This window comes from Phodopus roborovskii, unplaced genomic scaffold, assembly GCF_943737965.1.
Source record: "Phodopus roborovskii unplaced genomic scaffold, PHOROB, whole genome shotgun sequence".
NCBI lineage: Eukaryota > Metazoa > Chordata > Mammalia > Rodentia > Cricetidae > Phodopus > Phodopus roborovskii.
The window spans coordinates 257,143-273,480 of NW_026125865.1; the positions used below are offsets into that span (position 1 = coordinate 257,143).

General features: G+C 36.1%; 1 protein-coding gene across 1 annotated transcript in view; it reads right to left on the reverse strand.

The window, feature by feature from the left end:
• The window catches only part of Arhgef9 (Cdc42 guanine nucleotide exchange factor 9), a 163,232-nt gene continuing 146,894 nt past the window's right edge, over window positions 1-16,338 (reverse strand). The window contains 3 exon segments of the mRNA XM_051178858.1: window positions 1-243; window positions 3,040-3,108; window positions 11,288-11,531. Coding sequence (XP_051034815.1) covers window positions 62-243; window positions 3,040-3,108; window positions 11,288-11,531 — 495 coding nt within the window. The 3' untranslated portion in view covers window positions 1-61.

Genomic DNA, 16,338 nt, shown 5'->3' on the forward strand with positions numbered 1-16,338 from the left:
AAAAGGTCCATCTATAAATATAATTTTATTTATTTTAAAATTATCTGCCTTCCTATAGGTATTATTTTTTGAAGGGGGTTAACCTACTGAAGTTTTGCCAGAATGGTGACTGGCTGCGTTTCGGTTCAGTAAACTCAAAGACTTGAGACTGAGCGATGCCATCAGGGACCAGGTACTGGCCCTGGTTTAACGGGTCCTGTGGTGGTGGGTAGGAAGGAGGAACTGAGCGGGCAGAGTTGACACCTAGGGCAAATAGGAGATCAAAAGGAAAGAGTAAGTTTAGTACAAAGTGGGTTCTCAAATTAACCAATGGTCCTTCACAGTCCACTAATTTTGAGTTTTACCTGGTAACACTGAATATTCATAATCCCCAAGACTGAAATACTCTGAAATTCAAGCTAGCAACCAGAAAGTTTTATACTTTGGAACTTTTAAGATTTATATCTTAAAGCTGTTCAATCAAAAGTCTATATAAACATTCCCAAATTCAAAAAAAAATTATAATTTGAGGAACTTTGGGTCCCAAGCATTTTGGGTAAAGGGTAATCAATCAGTACTGCAAGTTATTTTTCCCCTTTCACATTTGCACTAGGATCTGTATTTTTATAACACCACATCCTTCACCATCTTATCTATTATCAAAAAATTATGGAGTGGTACTATCACTTGTTTGACAGACAAGAAAACCAAGGACCAGAGAGAAATATACCTAAGGTCACATTCTATCTAGCAACAAAGCAAGAATTAGAACCCACATTTGCTGAATGGTTAGGGGTTCTTTCTAGTAGACCATAGTCCCTGATTTAAGGCTTGTTCCTCTGAACAACCTAACAAACTCCTTTTATTTCTAGATTTTAGTTCTCTTCCTCTCCAAAACTCCCTGAAAATGTCAAAAGAACCTAGTTAAGAACTACTGACTTCAGGGCATTCCATAATGCTTAAGGAACAGTGATTCAGTGTTTTGCATTGGGTTGACAATGATAAGCCTGTATTTAACAGAAAATTGACATCAGTAACAGAAACAAAAAGGAAAATTCATCATTAGAAGACACAATTCATAGAAATAAAGGAAAAATGGAATCTTTTCAAAGGGTGCCGTTTCAATGGGGTTTGTGACCACCACACCAAAATTCACATTAATGAAAGACTCAAGGAAGTCGTTATAATGTTAATCCATTGTCAGCCATTGGCACATCCATTGGAGGAATTAGGTTCTGGAGCCATTTTTTGAAAAGTGGTAAGTGCCAGAAATATAATGGTATCAGATGCCAACAAACAATACAGGGACATCAGGGAGGAAGTCCTACTTTGTCAAGTCCTATTTTCCATTTTCGGTTTCAAGCTTTTCATGTCAAATCTATGAAGTCCTTTGTTTTGCTTTAGATCCTAAAAACTTTTTGTATGCTTTTTCTTAGTGCTCTATAGTTTGATATTTAATTTCACAGTGAATTTCTATTTGTTATACAAGGTGTGAACTTATATCAAAGTTCTATTTTGTGTATGGAAATAAAATTCAGCACTATTTGGTGAAAAGATTGCCCTTTTTTTTTCTTTTTTCCTGAATTGCTGTTCTGTCTTTGTCCAAAATAGGCCACACATATGTATATAGGTCTACTTAGGAATTGTTTTCCATTAAACTGTCTGTAAAGCCTCAGTTAATGTATCTATATAATGAGTGTTGAAATTAGATAAATTATTCCCATTTTATTTTTATTTTTCAAGATTTTTTTAGTTATTCCAGAATATTAATATGATTTTTAACTGGCCCTAAAGCCTATGCAGATGGACGTTGTGTTTATGATTCTGACATCTTTTGTACTGATAAACTGAATTGCATTGGTGTATGAGGAATTAGCATTTAACCCCAAGTAGTTATATATAAAATCTGAAAACCAATACAGCAAAAAGTAAAAATAAAGGAAAGTGAAAAGGTCTTACAATCAGCCAAATAACCCCTCAGAAAAATAGATGGCTGACAGTATCCTGTGGTATACAAATAACATGGGAAGGAGACACTAATTACTTTTCTAATGATATTTACATTAGAGCTATTTTGTCAGTTTTCCCTCCATCATTTCTAGAATTCATTTAGAGCTAATGAGAGCTAATGAGAGGTAATGAGAGAACAGAAGGAAAGGGCTGGGGAAAGTGATATGTCATTAAGATTATCAAATCCTGGGAAAGTGAAAATACTGTCAGTAGTAAAAATAGCTGCCAGTAATTGAGATGAGACAATAAAATGAGCTCTTCTTTCAAACAAGAGATATCATCATCATCATCAGGACCCTGAGATGAAGAGGAGAGAGCAGTGGTCTCAGAATCAAGATGACTTAGGTTAAAAAATCACTTTACCTTGAATGTTTTCAGTTTCTTAACCTGGAACAGGGGCTAATAGTGCCATTTTCTTTGGGTTACTATAAAGATGAAATGAAAGAAATTAAGAAATTTGATACTAAGTAGAAACTTCATTAAGTGGAAGGTAGCTCCTTCTTTTTGCTCAACTGAGCACTTTAGTTTTGTTCTGGTTCATGAAAAAGAAAAGAAGAACTATTTCATATTTAAGTTGATTCTGTTTGTATTTTAACTTTTCAAAGGTATTTCAGTGTATGCCTCAGAGAAAGACTACCTGGTTTCAATTTGAGGCTCTTCGCTTTGGGTTGGGGCTACTTGAAAGGAAGCTGAGAACATATCCCTATACATTTATATTTATTAAATAAGTTATATACATGCATTATTACCTGCCTCTCTCTAAACTATTCAAAAAAGTTTTTCTTCCTTTGAAGTATAAACAAAGATAATGGTTTTGATTTTGTTTTGTTTATCTAGCCAATAGCATGGATATGACTACCCCATACCACTTACTCCCAAGAATTGAAACATTAAGAGCATTTGTTACCTGTTGTTAAGAATACCTGGGTATCACTATTCCAAGTGAACCTCAGTATGGAAAGGAGCCAAGGAATGTGAAAACACATAGCCTATGGTTTCCTAGTCTCATACAGACAACAAGTGGGTCTGAAAGAGCAAAGGCAATTGTACCTTTCTGTTTAGAGGCTTTTCTCACAGTCATTGCAGCCTGCCTCTTCTGGTTTTCAGAAATCTCAAAACCTACAAGACAAAAGAAATTTGAACTTTGTTATGAAAAACAGATACCTTTATGTACTGTAAAAATGATTATATCTTTCCTTCCAAAAATATCTGACAAATATATCAAAAAACCTCAAGTAAAATAATGGCAAAGATGTGGGGGAAAGATGAACTTTTAATTACAGCTGGTAGGATCATAAAATGGTATAGACATTAAAGAAATCAATATGGAGATTTTGCAAAACATTAAGGAAATCAATATGTGGATTTTATAAAAACATTAAACATATAATTACCACAAGATTGAAATTCCTTGGCATATCCTCAAAGGATTCTATATCCTACTATAGAGAGAGATACATGTTCATCTATGTTGATAGCTGTTATTTCATAATATCAAGTAAATGGAAACAGCCTAGCTGCCTATCAACTGATGAATACATAATGGAAATAAGTTATATATGTACAATGGTCTTTTACTAATTGAAGTACAACAAAATTATAAAACTTGCAGAAAATATGTGATAGTAAAGAACTATATTAAATCAGGTCACCCAGATGGGCATCAAACAACTTATTTCTGACAATGTTAGCCACTGGGCAAGAAATTGTCCTTGCCTCAACTACTGACAGAATGTTGTACAAATTCGACAAGCAGGACACAAAAGGTTATTGCCGAACTTTGTTAAGACAAGGTAAGGCAAAATTCCTGCTTCATAGGAAAGTCTGTCATATTCTAGGACGTAGGCTGAAGAGGATGCCACAATATTATTGCAGAGGAACGCGGGGTGACCGTTGACTGTCCAGACAGCCAAATGTCTCTGTTATTCCTATAGTTTTTTTCGCAAATTGTTTGCTCTGCACTTACTGTTTACTCAATATTTTATCCTTCTTGGGTCTCTGATGGGGGTTCAAGACTTGACAGTTATAGTTTTCCTTGTTACTAAATTCAGAAAAAAACGTACATAAAAGATATAAATATGTAAGGTTGAGAGATATAAAAGCTAAGTAGTTTATGTAAAATTGTTCTAATGTATAAAAAGATATTTTTTAGGATGGTAATATAAGTTATGATAAAAATGGTTTAGGTATAAAACTTTAGACTCATCAAGATAAGATAGATAATAATTTCTTCAAACTTGCCAAAAACAAATAGACTGGACATTATAAATGTAATTCTTATCTGATAATTGTTCATATTGTATATAATTTTACTGTGTTAAATTCTTCATTATTATTTAGAGAAAAAGGAGAAAATGTTGTGGGATATTTGTACACTGTGATAATATATTGCTGTGATTAGTGTAATAAAAGGCTGAATGGCCAATAGCTAGTAGGAGAAATAGGCAGGACTTCCAGGCAGAGAGAGAACACTGGGAGGGAGAAAGGCAAGGTTGCCAGCCAGATACAGAAGAAGCAGGATAGGAAGTACAGAGTAAAGGTAACTAAGATGAGCAAAAGAACATAGATTAATAGATAATGGATTAATTTAAGTTAAAAAAAAACTAGTAAGGAGCAGATCTAAGCTAAGGCCAAGCTTTTATACCATTTTGTTTGTTTGTTTGTTTTGTTTTTGTTGTTATTTTTTAATTTCTTTTTGAGACAGAGTTTATTTGTGTGTGTTTTTTGAGACAGGGTTTCTCTGTAACTTTGGAGCCTGTCCTGGAGCTAGCTCTTGTAGACCAGGTTGTTCTTGAACTCACAGAAATCTGCCTGCCTCTGCCTCCCTAATTCTGGGATTAAATGCGTGTGCCAGCACCACCTGGCAAGCTTTCATAATTAATAATAAGACTCCATGTTGTTATTTATGAGCTGATGGCCCAAAGGAATATCTGACTACAGGGGTGTAATTCCACCCTGATTGCATGTGCTCTCAGGGTTTTAGGAAGGGCTATATTATACAGACTGGGGAAGATTAGAGGAATGGGATCTATCTATGCAGCCTAATTCATTCATTAATTATTCAGAGTGAAAGTTTGGTGGAATTGAACTTTAGTTCAGTGTCTGTGCTACTGGTGTTACATTCAGGAAGCAGTCTCCTGTACCAATTTGTTCAAGGGCACCTCTCACTTTCTCTTCTATTAGGTTCAGTGTGGCTAGATTTATTTTGAGTTCTTTGATCCATTTGGACTTAAGTTTTGTGCATGGTGATAGATATGGATCTATCTGCAGTCTTCTACACACCAGCATCCAGTTATGCCAGCACCATTAGTTGAAGATGCATTCTTAGTAAAATTTTAGCATTCTTAGTAAAATTTTAGCTTTTTGTCAAAAATAAGGTGTTTGTAGGTGTGTGGGTTAATATCAGCGTGTTAAATTCGATTCCATTGGTCTACCTGTCTATTTTTGTGCCAATACCAAGCTGAGTTCAGGACTATAGCTCTATAACAGAGCTTGAAGTCAGATTTAATGATGCCTCTGCCAGTTCCTTAATTATACAGGGTAGTTTTGGCTATCCTGGGTCTTTTGTATTGATCTTCTTTCCATTTTCTGGTATCTTCTTTAATATCTCTCTTTAAAGACTCAAAATTCTTACTATATAGGTCTTTTACTTGTTTGGTTAGCGTTACTCCAAGATATTTTATGTTGTTTGTGGCTATTGTAAAAGATGTTTCTCTGATTTCTTTCTCAGCCCCTTTATCATCTGTATATAGTAAGGCTACTGATTTCTTTTTTAGTTAATCTTGTATCCTCCACTTTGCTGAAGATGTTTATCAGCTGTAGGAGTTCCCCAGTAGAGTTTTTTTGGGTCACTTATGTGAACTATCATATCATCTGCAAATAGTGAAAGTTTGACTTCTTCCTTTCCAATTTGTAGTTCCTTGATCTCCTTTTGTTGTCTAGCTCTAGCTAGAACTTCTAGTACAATATTGAAGAGATACGGTGAGAGTGAACAACCTTGTCTTGTTTCTGATTTTAGAGAGATGACATTGAGATTATTTCCATTTAGTTTGATGTTGGCTGCTGGTGTGCTGAATATTGCATTTATAATGTTTAGGTATGTTCCTGTTATCCCTGATCTCTCCAATACCTTAATCATGAAGGGTTGTTGGATTTTGTCAAAGGCTTTTTCAGCATCTGGTGAGATTATCCATGTGCAAGAAGCTAGTTACCGAAACACCAAATAATCCAATTAAAAAGTGGGTTACAGAACTAAATAGAGAATTCTCAATAGAGGAACCTATAATGGCTGAAAGATACTTAAGAAAGTGCTCAACATCTTTAGCTACCAGGGAAATGCAAATCAAAACAATTCTGAGATACCATCTTACACCCTTCAGAATGGCTAACTTCAAAACCACCAAAGATAGTGGGGGAAGGGAAACACTTCTCCACTGCTGGTGGGAGTGCAAACACGTATAGCCAATTTGGAAATCATTATGGCGGTTCCTAAGTGTTGGGAAACTTAAGTACTTGTTGTTCTTACAGCTCTCTTCCTCCTCACCCAGCTGCAGAACTTCAGTGCAAACAAGGTTGAGCAAACAAGGTTGTTTTCAGAACTTTGCAGTCCCGTACCTTGACCCCAGGTGTGAGTGGTATATGATTTCCTCCTATGCTTAGACCATCCCCTGGCTTGGGTATATAAGCCCAATACTCTCTGTAATAAATGGCAGCAGCTTCTTCTTCATGTCTTGTGGTGGTCTGTTACATGCTTCAATCCCAACACCCTCCGCCACCTCGGTACTCTGGTTGCATGGGCGGGGCACCTCAGGAAAATGGGAATCAGTCTACCTCAAGGTCCAGTATTCCACTCTTAGGCATATACCCAAAAGGTGGATTCATATAACAAGGGCATCTGTTAAACTATGTTCATAGAAGCATTATTTGTTATAGCCAGAACCTGGGAGCAACCTAAATATCCCTGAACTGAAGAATGGATGGAGGATGGAGAAAATGTGGTACATTTACACAATGACGTACTAGTCAGCGGGGGGGGGGGGGAGCAATGAAATCTTGAAATTTGCAGGCAAATGGATGGAACTAGAAAAAAACATCCTGAGTGAGGTAACCCAGGCACAAAAAGACAAACGTGGTGTGTATTCATTCATATATGGTTTTTAGACATAGAGTAAAGGATTACCAGCCTACAATCCACATCGCTATAAAAGCTAGGAAACAAAGAGGACCCTAAGAGAGACATACATGATCCCCCTGGAGAAGGATAAAGGGACAAGGTCTCCCAAGGAAATTGGAAGCATGGGAGGAGGGGAGAGGAAGTTATGGGGAAGAGGAAGGTAGAGGAAGATGGAGTCAGGGATAGAATAGAGAACAAGAAAAGAGATTCCATAATAGAGGGAATCATTTTAGGTTTTAAGAGAAATCTGACAATATGGAAATGTCTAGAGATCTATAAGGTTGACCCTCAACTAACAATCTAAGCAATAGTGAAGTGGGAACCTTAAATGCCCTTCCCTGATACTGAGATTGGTGACTACCTTATATACCTTCCTAGAGCCTTTGTCTAGTAGCTGATGGAAGCAGGAGACACTCACAGCTAAACATTTAGCCAAACAGTTACAGACAGGGAGGAGTGGTAAGCAAAGGGGTCAAGACCAGGCTGCTGACCTGAACAAGGGGGAGCTCATGGACTTCAGTCTGATAGCTGGGAAACAAGCATAGGACCAATCCAGATTCCCTGAATGTGGGTATCAGTTAGGAGGACTGGGCAGTCTATAGGGCCTCTGGTAGTGGATCAGTACTTATCCCTAGTATACAAATGGACTTTGGGAGCCCATTTCACATAGAGGAATACTCCCTCAGCCTAGAAACATGGGGGAGGGCCTAGGCCCTGCCTCAAATGACATGACCAACTTCGAAGACTCCCCATGGATAGCCTCACCCTCCCTGGGGAGCAGAAAGGGGATGGGATAGAGTTTGGTGGAGGGAACAGGGGAGGACCTGGAGGGTATGGGAACTGGGATTGATATGTAAAAGAAGCTTGGTTATAAATTAAATTAAAAAAAAACAAGTTGCAAAGCAATATGTAAAAGGAATTTTTTGTAATACTGGTGTGTGTGTGTGTGTGTGTGTGTGTGTGTGTGTGTGTGTAGGGAGAGAGAGAAAGGAGAAAGGAAGAAAGATAGAGCACATGGGATAAATATGGAAACAAACACCAAATTGTCAATATTTTCATTTTCTCATAGAATATGAGTGAGAGGATTTTTAACAATGAACCATATATGTTATGGTTGTTAGTTTGGTGTTATTATGGCACTCCTAACAGTGGGGGTGAGAGGGAGTGCTTCTGAGTATTTTCTTTCCTTGCCCTTGGGACCCTTTTCCTCCTACTGAGTTGCCTTGTCCAGCCTTGATATGAGAGTTTATGCCTAGTCTTATTGCATCTTATTATGCCATGATCAGTTGATATTCCTGGGAAGTCTTAAGGGAAACTGAGGTTCAGTAGATCTGGAGGAGGAAATAGGAGGAGTGGTGAGAGGGAGGATGCAGTTGGGATGTACTATATGAGAGACAAAAAATTCCTTATAGTGCCTTCTTTTTTAATAAGTTAAAAGTATACTGACATTCAAAGTATAATACTCAAAAAACTGTTCTGTATTCATTTATGAAAAATCATACAAATTTGAATTATGCAATTTCTCATGAGATTGTTCATTAATTTTATAATAAAAATTATTCACCTATTCAGGATTAAAACCACTAGCATTTATTAAATTCTAATTAATATTAAAACAAAAGAGTGAGAGAAAATGCAAAAGAATGCTTTATATATTTCTACTATGAATTAAATGGTTATCATCGTCAAGATTTATAATTAATTAATACACATAAAACAGTAAAATTATGGCAAATATGCATGAAAGTAATAATGAGATAATATGAAATGAAAAATGGGAATAAAAATTTGCATTTATAGAGATAGGTAAGAAAGAAAGAGAAATAGTCAGGAACTCTCACAGTTTTATTTAAATACATGTAAGAAAAGACTAGAAGGAAATATAGCAAAACATTTACAAAAGTTCTTATTATATTGTATGTTATTGTGATTTTCACCTTTTTGTCTTATTTTTTGTTTGCTTGCTCAATGTTTTCTAACTTAATGTAATCAGACTAGAGGAAAAGTCACATAAATCTGTATTTAAAAACAAAACAAAGATGACATAAGCTTATCAGAAAATAATTTATGGAAGCTTTTCACTAGAAGCAGATCTTTTAAGGCACAGCTTATTATGGCATTATATGGGAGGCATGGTTCTAGATATAGAGGGAATGGCAGAGATCTTTTAATTAATACACAATCTATGCACTCAGATTATCCATTGATAGGCCTAACTTCTAACATCTCAATATCATTCTACATCATATCTCAATGCAATGCTTGTACTTTAAAAGGACTTGACTCTAATAAGACTCTAAGTGTATTTTCAATGTGGATTTAAGATATGGGAAGACAAGGATTACCCTGTCTTTCTGGCCATCCATCTTTTGCTCTGGGCCATTTCAGTCCCTAGCATGGTATGATATAACACTATGAGCCAGCACTCAACAGGTACATATATTTTTCTAGAGGCAATTTCTGTAACCTTGAAAATATAGGCATTTTAAGGTACAATTATATTTCTATAACACATGTAGCAAAACAAGAAACTTTTCTATGAATTAGAAAGGTTGATTTATCTTATTTGCTGCCTCTCCCCCAGTGCTGGGGATTGAACATAAGACCTTATTCTAGGCAAGTACCCTGTCTTTGAAGAACATTCTTGGCCCTTCAGTTTTAAAAATGGACTCCCACTATAGTTCAGGTTGGCAATGAATTCATGGTGCTGCCCAGGCTGGCCTTGAACTTGGAATCATCCTGCTTTCATATTCTGAGTACAGCAATTACAGCTATGAAGCATTGTACCTGGCTGATATTTTTATTATAGAAATAGGACCTTGAGGAAGATATTAGCTAGTAATTAATAAGCTACATATCTATAGCCACAAAACTGTTTCAATCCAAAAAGGATGTTTTATTCTGAATCTAAATGAAATGAGTAGTTATGGTTTTAGATATTGTTGTATTTTCTGTAATTTATTTTTAAGTAGTCCTAGAGTGTGATGACTAAGTGGAATTATTTTAATTATAAGTTAATATCTGAAATAACTATATCAAGAATTAAATACCCAGATGCCTTTGCCCCTAGAACTAATACTACCACCTTAATTGAGGAGGCCCAAATAACCGAACTCTTTCAGACATTAGTTTTCACTGGTTAAAATGAATGAAATTTAAGGTATGTACATGTAATTTGGCATTCTGAGAACTCAGGATAAGAATGAAATAAACCCATAACTTGAAAGAGAGCTGAAGTTTGTGAATAAAGTCAGACCACTTCTGACTCTTATTTAGAGTCTCTGTTGCCATGGCCATAGCAACTCTTAATAAAGTAAAACATCTAGTTGAGGTGGCATCTTACAGTTCAGAGGTTCAGTCCATTATCATTAACGGTGGGGAGCATGGCAGCATGCAAGCAGACATGGTGTTGGCTACATTTTGATCAAAAGGCAATAGGAAGTGGATATCTGAAACACTGGGTAGTATCTTGAGCATATGAGACCCCAAAGCCCACCTCCACAGTGACATACTTCCTCCAGCAAGACTTCACTTACTCTAATGAACCCATACCTCCTAAGAGTGCCACTCCTTATGAAATTATGTGGGCCAATTACATTCAAATTATCACAGTTTTCCTTGGTTCTCATCAGAATGTTGGCTAGAGGTTGGCTAGCACAAACATACCCTGGTATTTATTCCCAGAAACAACACATACAAAGAAAGAGAGCTATTTATCTCATTGGTATAATTCTACCAAATCTGCATTGACAAATCATTTCATAAAACATGTCCTGCTCGTACACCTGGAGACAAAGAGCTCTGTGAATTTATGAAGATTATGGAATAGCATGCATGGCTCCTTTGCGTTTATTTGCTAATACATATGTGTGTGGTAGGGAAAAATTGAGTTGGAATTGGAATTTGGTATAATATTCCTTTCTGGAAATAGATATTAGACTTGAAAAACCAATAACTCATACCAACTGGTATTTACAAAGGCCTGTAATAAGGAACCACCAAAGTGACTTAGGTCAGTGTGCACCCCAAATCTTCCCTTTGACTCTAGAAAGATGAAATCAATTGTAAACCTCTATGGAAGGTTCTTCACAATTATATTTTTCTTTCTGCTCTCAGGTCACTTACCAATTTTTTCATCTTCCTGTACCATTTTCCTCTCTTCTCTGAAAGCTCTGAGCCAACGTATTTTCTCCTCCAGTTTCTTGGCAAAGAACAGATGAACTTCTTCTGTTTCCTTGTTATGAAGCTTGAAAGCATTTTTCATGCTGACATTAAAGTCATCATCTCTGCCATCTTCAATGTCAATTACCTCATATTTATCCATGTCAATGCGCCCTTTGTAGTATAGGATGTCTCTCCGGATTAGGTCCTAGGTGGGAAGAATGAGGTTATTTTGTCGGAAGTATAGGCAGAGTGAATGCCAGCAGAGGTGGCACATGGTTATAACAGGACACAAACACTGTCATTATTCTGGAATATAAATGGAGATTTTTATGGTCTCAATACATGCATTGAGATGACCATTTGGAGAGTGATAAGTTGGTTAAGTAGATGCTCTTAAGAGATCTCCCAAATCCAAAGACTGTTTCAGACCCCAGATCAATCACTGAAATGTAAACTGCATATAAGCAATAGAAAGGAGTATGCAAAAAAAAAAAAAAAAGCAATAAAGCAATACCAGCAAGGGATTTTTCAGCTTCCAAAAACTTGGCATGATTACCATAAGCATAAAATAAGCTTGATGGAATGTACTGAAAAACTCAATCAGGATGCTGAGAATAAAATTTTAAATGGAAGTTCAATGATGAGAGCTACTAGAAGATCATAGACTGTTGGGCAGAAAGAGTTAACTGTAAGGGATCTAATGTTTTACTATTCAGTGTTCTGGGGCAAGAACTAGGCTGACAGGGAAAGAGGCTAAAAGAGAGTAAGGACGACATGTATATCAACACAGATGAATCTCATGATCTTATATTAGCAAAGTAAAATTATATATGTGTACAAATACAGTGTTCTCTGTCTTTTGTTGTTGTACTCATCTACATTAGATCAAACTAATTATAGTCTATGAGACACTCATCATAAGTCTGGGTGTAGTGCTCTATTTACTTGCATTTTAAATGGTATATTAGGTATTGGTGAACCTACCACCCTATGCAAAGCTAGGACCCTCAACACTCTGATTTTAAATCTCATGTTCATCATTGACTTCATTTCCTTTCCATGTATTTTAAACTGATTTCTATTTTTCCACAATCAACATATAAAACAATGCTATATATTTTTAGAGACATGTATGAATAACAAAGTTATAAGGAAAGATATGACAATGATATATAGCAAATTCAGGAGTAGAGGAGAAAATCAAAGAAGTTAGTCGGAAATGAAAAGGAACATGTCCTACTTTACTTCCTATTCCTGTAATGAACACTATAACCAAAAGTATCAAGGGGGAAGAAAACACCATAACCAAAAGTATCAAGGGGAAAGAATGGCTTATCTGGCTTATAATCTACAGTCCATCATCAAGGGAAGTCAGGGCAGTAGCTCGGAACCTGGAGGCAGAAACTGAAGCAGAGACTATGGATAAATGCTGCTTACTGGCTTGCTCCTAGTGGCTTACTCACCTACCTTTCTTGTACAAGCCAGGCCTACTTCCACAGGGATTGCATTGCTCACAGTGGTTTGCAAATTGCATTACCCACTGAAGTTTCCTCTTCTCAGGTGATTCTATCACCTGAGATATCATTTGAAAAAATTGAAACAGCACAGTGGTAAACCAATTAGCGGTCTTATCCATCTTATATATACTATATGTTACAATACTGACATATACAAAATATGTCCATTTGCATAGTAGTAAGACAGTGTAGAGGCTAACCAATTACATTCTGCTTAGATATGAGGAATACTACACGGGAGTGAATATATGCTAGTAATTGTAAACCTTGTTTTGAATGATTTTCAACATATTTCTGTCACTTTCAAATCCTCAGGCTTGAAAATATAGGTATTATTTAACTGTTTAGCAACAGATAACCATCACATAGTTCTATTTACTGTCATAATTATTATAAATATGTAATGTGAATGAAAATAAAATGAGAATACATATGGTTTTTGATCCACTGAGTACCCCTGCTATTAAGCTCAAACAGGTCTCTTGGGTACTTATAACAGCAAGAAAGAGACCAGTTGAACAAAGAAGGCTAATAGTTTTTAGGCTTGTTTCAACCATGTCCAAAGTGCACAAGCTCAGTCCTGGCACAAAGAATGGACTGGCTCTCATGAACTGATCTCAAAATTTCAGGAACATTTTGTGGGATACATGCTTAAAATACTGAGCACTGTCAGGCTAATTTAACTAGCTAAAAGGAAAACATAGAATTAAGGTTTGAATTCTCCCTTACAGTTGATAATATGGCATATACAGATCTGGAAAGGCAGGTCTGGACAGCACACTTCTGAGTGGCTGTCTTAAATTATTAACAACTTCAATTTCCTGGTTCTTAACCTGTGTCCAAAAACTCCTCTACTCCACTCTACCAAACTAGTGCCTCATGATTTCAATCTTAATGCCTTTGGAAATTTCCTAAAATTTAAGTATGTGTACAACCATAGGACTCCATTACCAGCATCAATATAAAAATATCCTAATGTTTACTTATATATTTATGTATGACAAAAGAACAAGAAAGTATTCTATTTCTTTTAACAGAAGAACAGGGGTTAGAGTGATATGTTGTTAAAATTCTGTTATTAAATTTTTCTCTTTGTGGCTGATAGAGGGTTCAGTATGACTTTTCAGGCAGATTAGTGATAAACTAAGTGCACGGATTTGATAGAAATGATTAGGAAATGATTAGGCTCAGGAAGTCCGAACAGAATGGGTAGTAAAGTCCATAAAACATGGGACAGTGAAAAGAATAGGAATAAAATGCATAGATTTAAATTTGAGTTCTAGATGCTTAACTCTACGGCCTTGGGCAAGCCACTTAGCTTCTCTTAGCCTTAGTTATTGCGACTGTAAAATTACAAAAGTTAACCTTATCATATTAAATAGCTGCAAAGCTCCAACTTAAACACAAAGTTTCAACCTTGTCTGACAAATGTAGCCTTGAGCTTTTGTGCACCTTTAAAATCCTTTTTGACAAACCTCAAAATTCTATTGACTCTTTCAACTTATACTGTCTAGCAAGTCAAATATGAAGAGTTAAGTACAATGGGTCAAAGAAAAGACAAATTCCAGTATTTTTCAATTTACATGACCACTAAATTCTAGAAATCTGACATGCATTTAGGGTAGCAATAGTACTTGCTAACCCACTCACACAAATCACAAATGTGCTTGGGCTCACAATACTGTTTCTTTTTCTTCCCAACCAGCTCTCTTATTTCAGTCCTTCTAACCTTCATTGTCAAAGTCACATAGTCTTCCCCCCCCCAAATGTTCTGTCATTAGGCATTCTAGCTGTTGTGGCTCCCATTGTAATAAATTCTAATCCTAACTACAAAGGCTCTTAAATGCTACTTACTCACTTGGCACTTAACCATCATGCTAATTACAGCATTTAGTTTTGTTTGTTCATTTAGGTTGTGTTCAGCACTCTGTCTTTTTTGAACTTGCCTCACTCAGGGATTGTCCATAGAAAGGCAGTTTCTGAGGTTTCTTGGGCCTTATGAAACACAGCAACACAACAAATCCTTCCTAAGTCCTAGGTGCTTGTGGTACTGTTGGTATTTCATGGGTTGATGCCTCCAAAGTGGTGTGGTGATAATATGCCCCAAATAGATATTTGGATCACAACATCCTTGTCTAGTGGAGTTTACAGTTTCTAACAGGATACTAGCCTTTCTCAGTTTCCCTTTTCGGTTGTTCAAGTCATGGGACATAAAGAGCTTAGTAGTTCTCCAGGGTTGTTTTAACAGGCAGTAGAAACCAAGCTCCAGAACATAGCCTGTGACTCCAGCAAGGAACTACCCTAATCCCTGACATTACATAATTCAAACGGCTCACAGATATTTCAACTTGATCCCACTAGGTAATCCTAGGATTTAGAAAGACTTCACAGGACATTTTGTACAAATGACAGATGCTACAATCTGGAGCACAAAGCTGTTCAGGATTCTAGCTTGCCTTATTTATTTATCAGTGAGTTTGCCTCTACTACTTTAGAGGTGGTTTTGGCTACTCTTCCCCGGCTTAGAATGCTCCAGTTTTCTATCCAGATCTTGGGGAATGCACGTGGACAAGAGTAAGCTTGCTTTGACCAGTACTGCATACCAACACGTACAGAATATGCTTAATAGTTAAAATAAAACTAACAGTGACAACAGCAGCAGTGAGCATTTAAATAGCATAAACTGTATGCCAAGTGCTATCATAATAACTTTGCATTTGTGAACTTAAATATTGCTGACAAAGTACTATAGTAGGTAGCTGCATTTAATAAGTAACTATAGATATAGAGCTCCCATTGAACTTAGTCAAGATTAAACAGTGCAGCTAGGCTTTGGATCCACAATATCTGGCTCTAAAATCTGTGCTTTTTATTAAGAAATATATTATATATTGCTTTAGAATTATAATTACTAAGTGAATGATTAGCAACATGACATACACTGTAATATGCTGTAATTGTATTAATTGCTAACAGTTAGTAAACACAATGTACCAACAATTATTATTTGTACAGCTTCATTTAAAATTCATGACTGCCTTTAGATTCCTATTTTTTTTCAAATGAGGAATAATTATAAGCAGAAAATCTTATTTAAATTCGGGTAACTCATTGGAGAAAAGTAATGGGCACTCTTTAGTCTGGCTGTATTAGACATACTTTTAGCAGTATACTCCACTACTTCTCACTGGTTATCATGGTTCCCCTCTAGAGCCTTTCTGAAATGAGTTCTATTACTAGTTCCATTGGACAGTGAAGAAAATAGATAAAAGTAGAAGAATAAAAGGAACAGAAATAAAAGAAAAAATGGATTAAGAAGAACTTGTTAACATTAAACAGGTAAGATATGAGTAGAGTCTAGTATCTACTTTTCTGGTTTCAGTTCCCTTGTCTATCTTATTTCTATATTGTCCTTGTTGCCTTATTAACAAAAACATTTATTTATTTTATGTGTATAAGGGTGTGTCTGAATTTATATATTTGAAACAAGTGAGT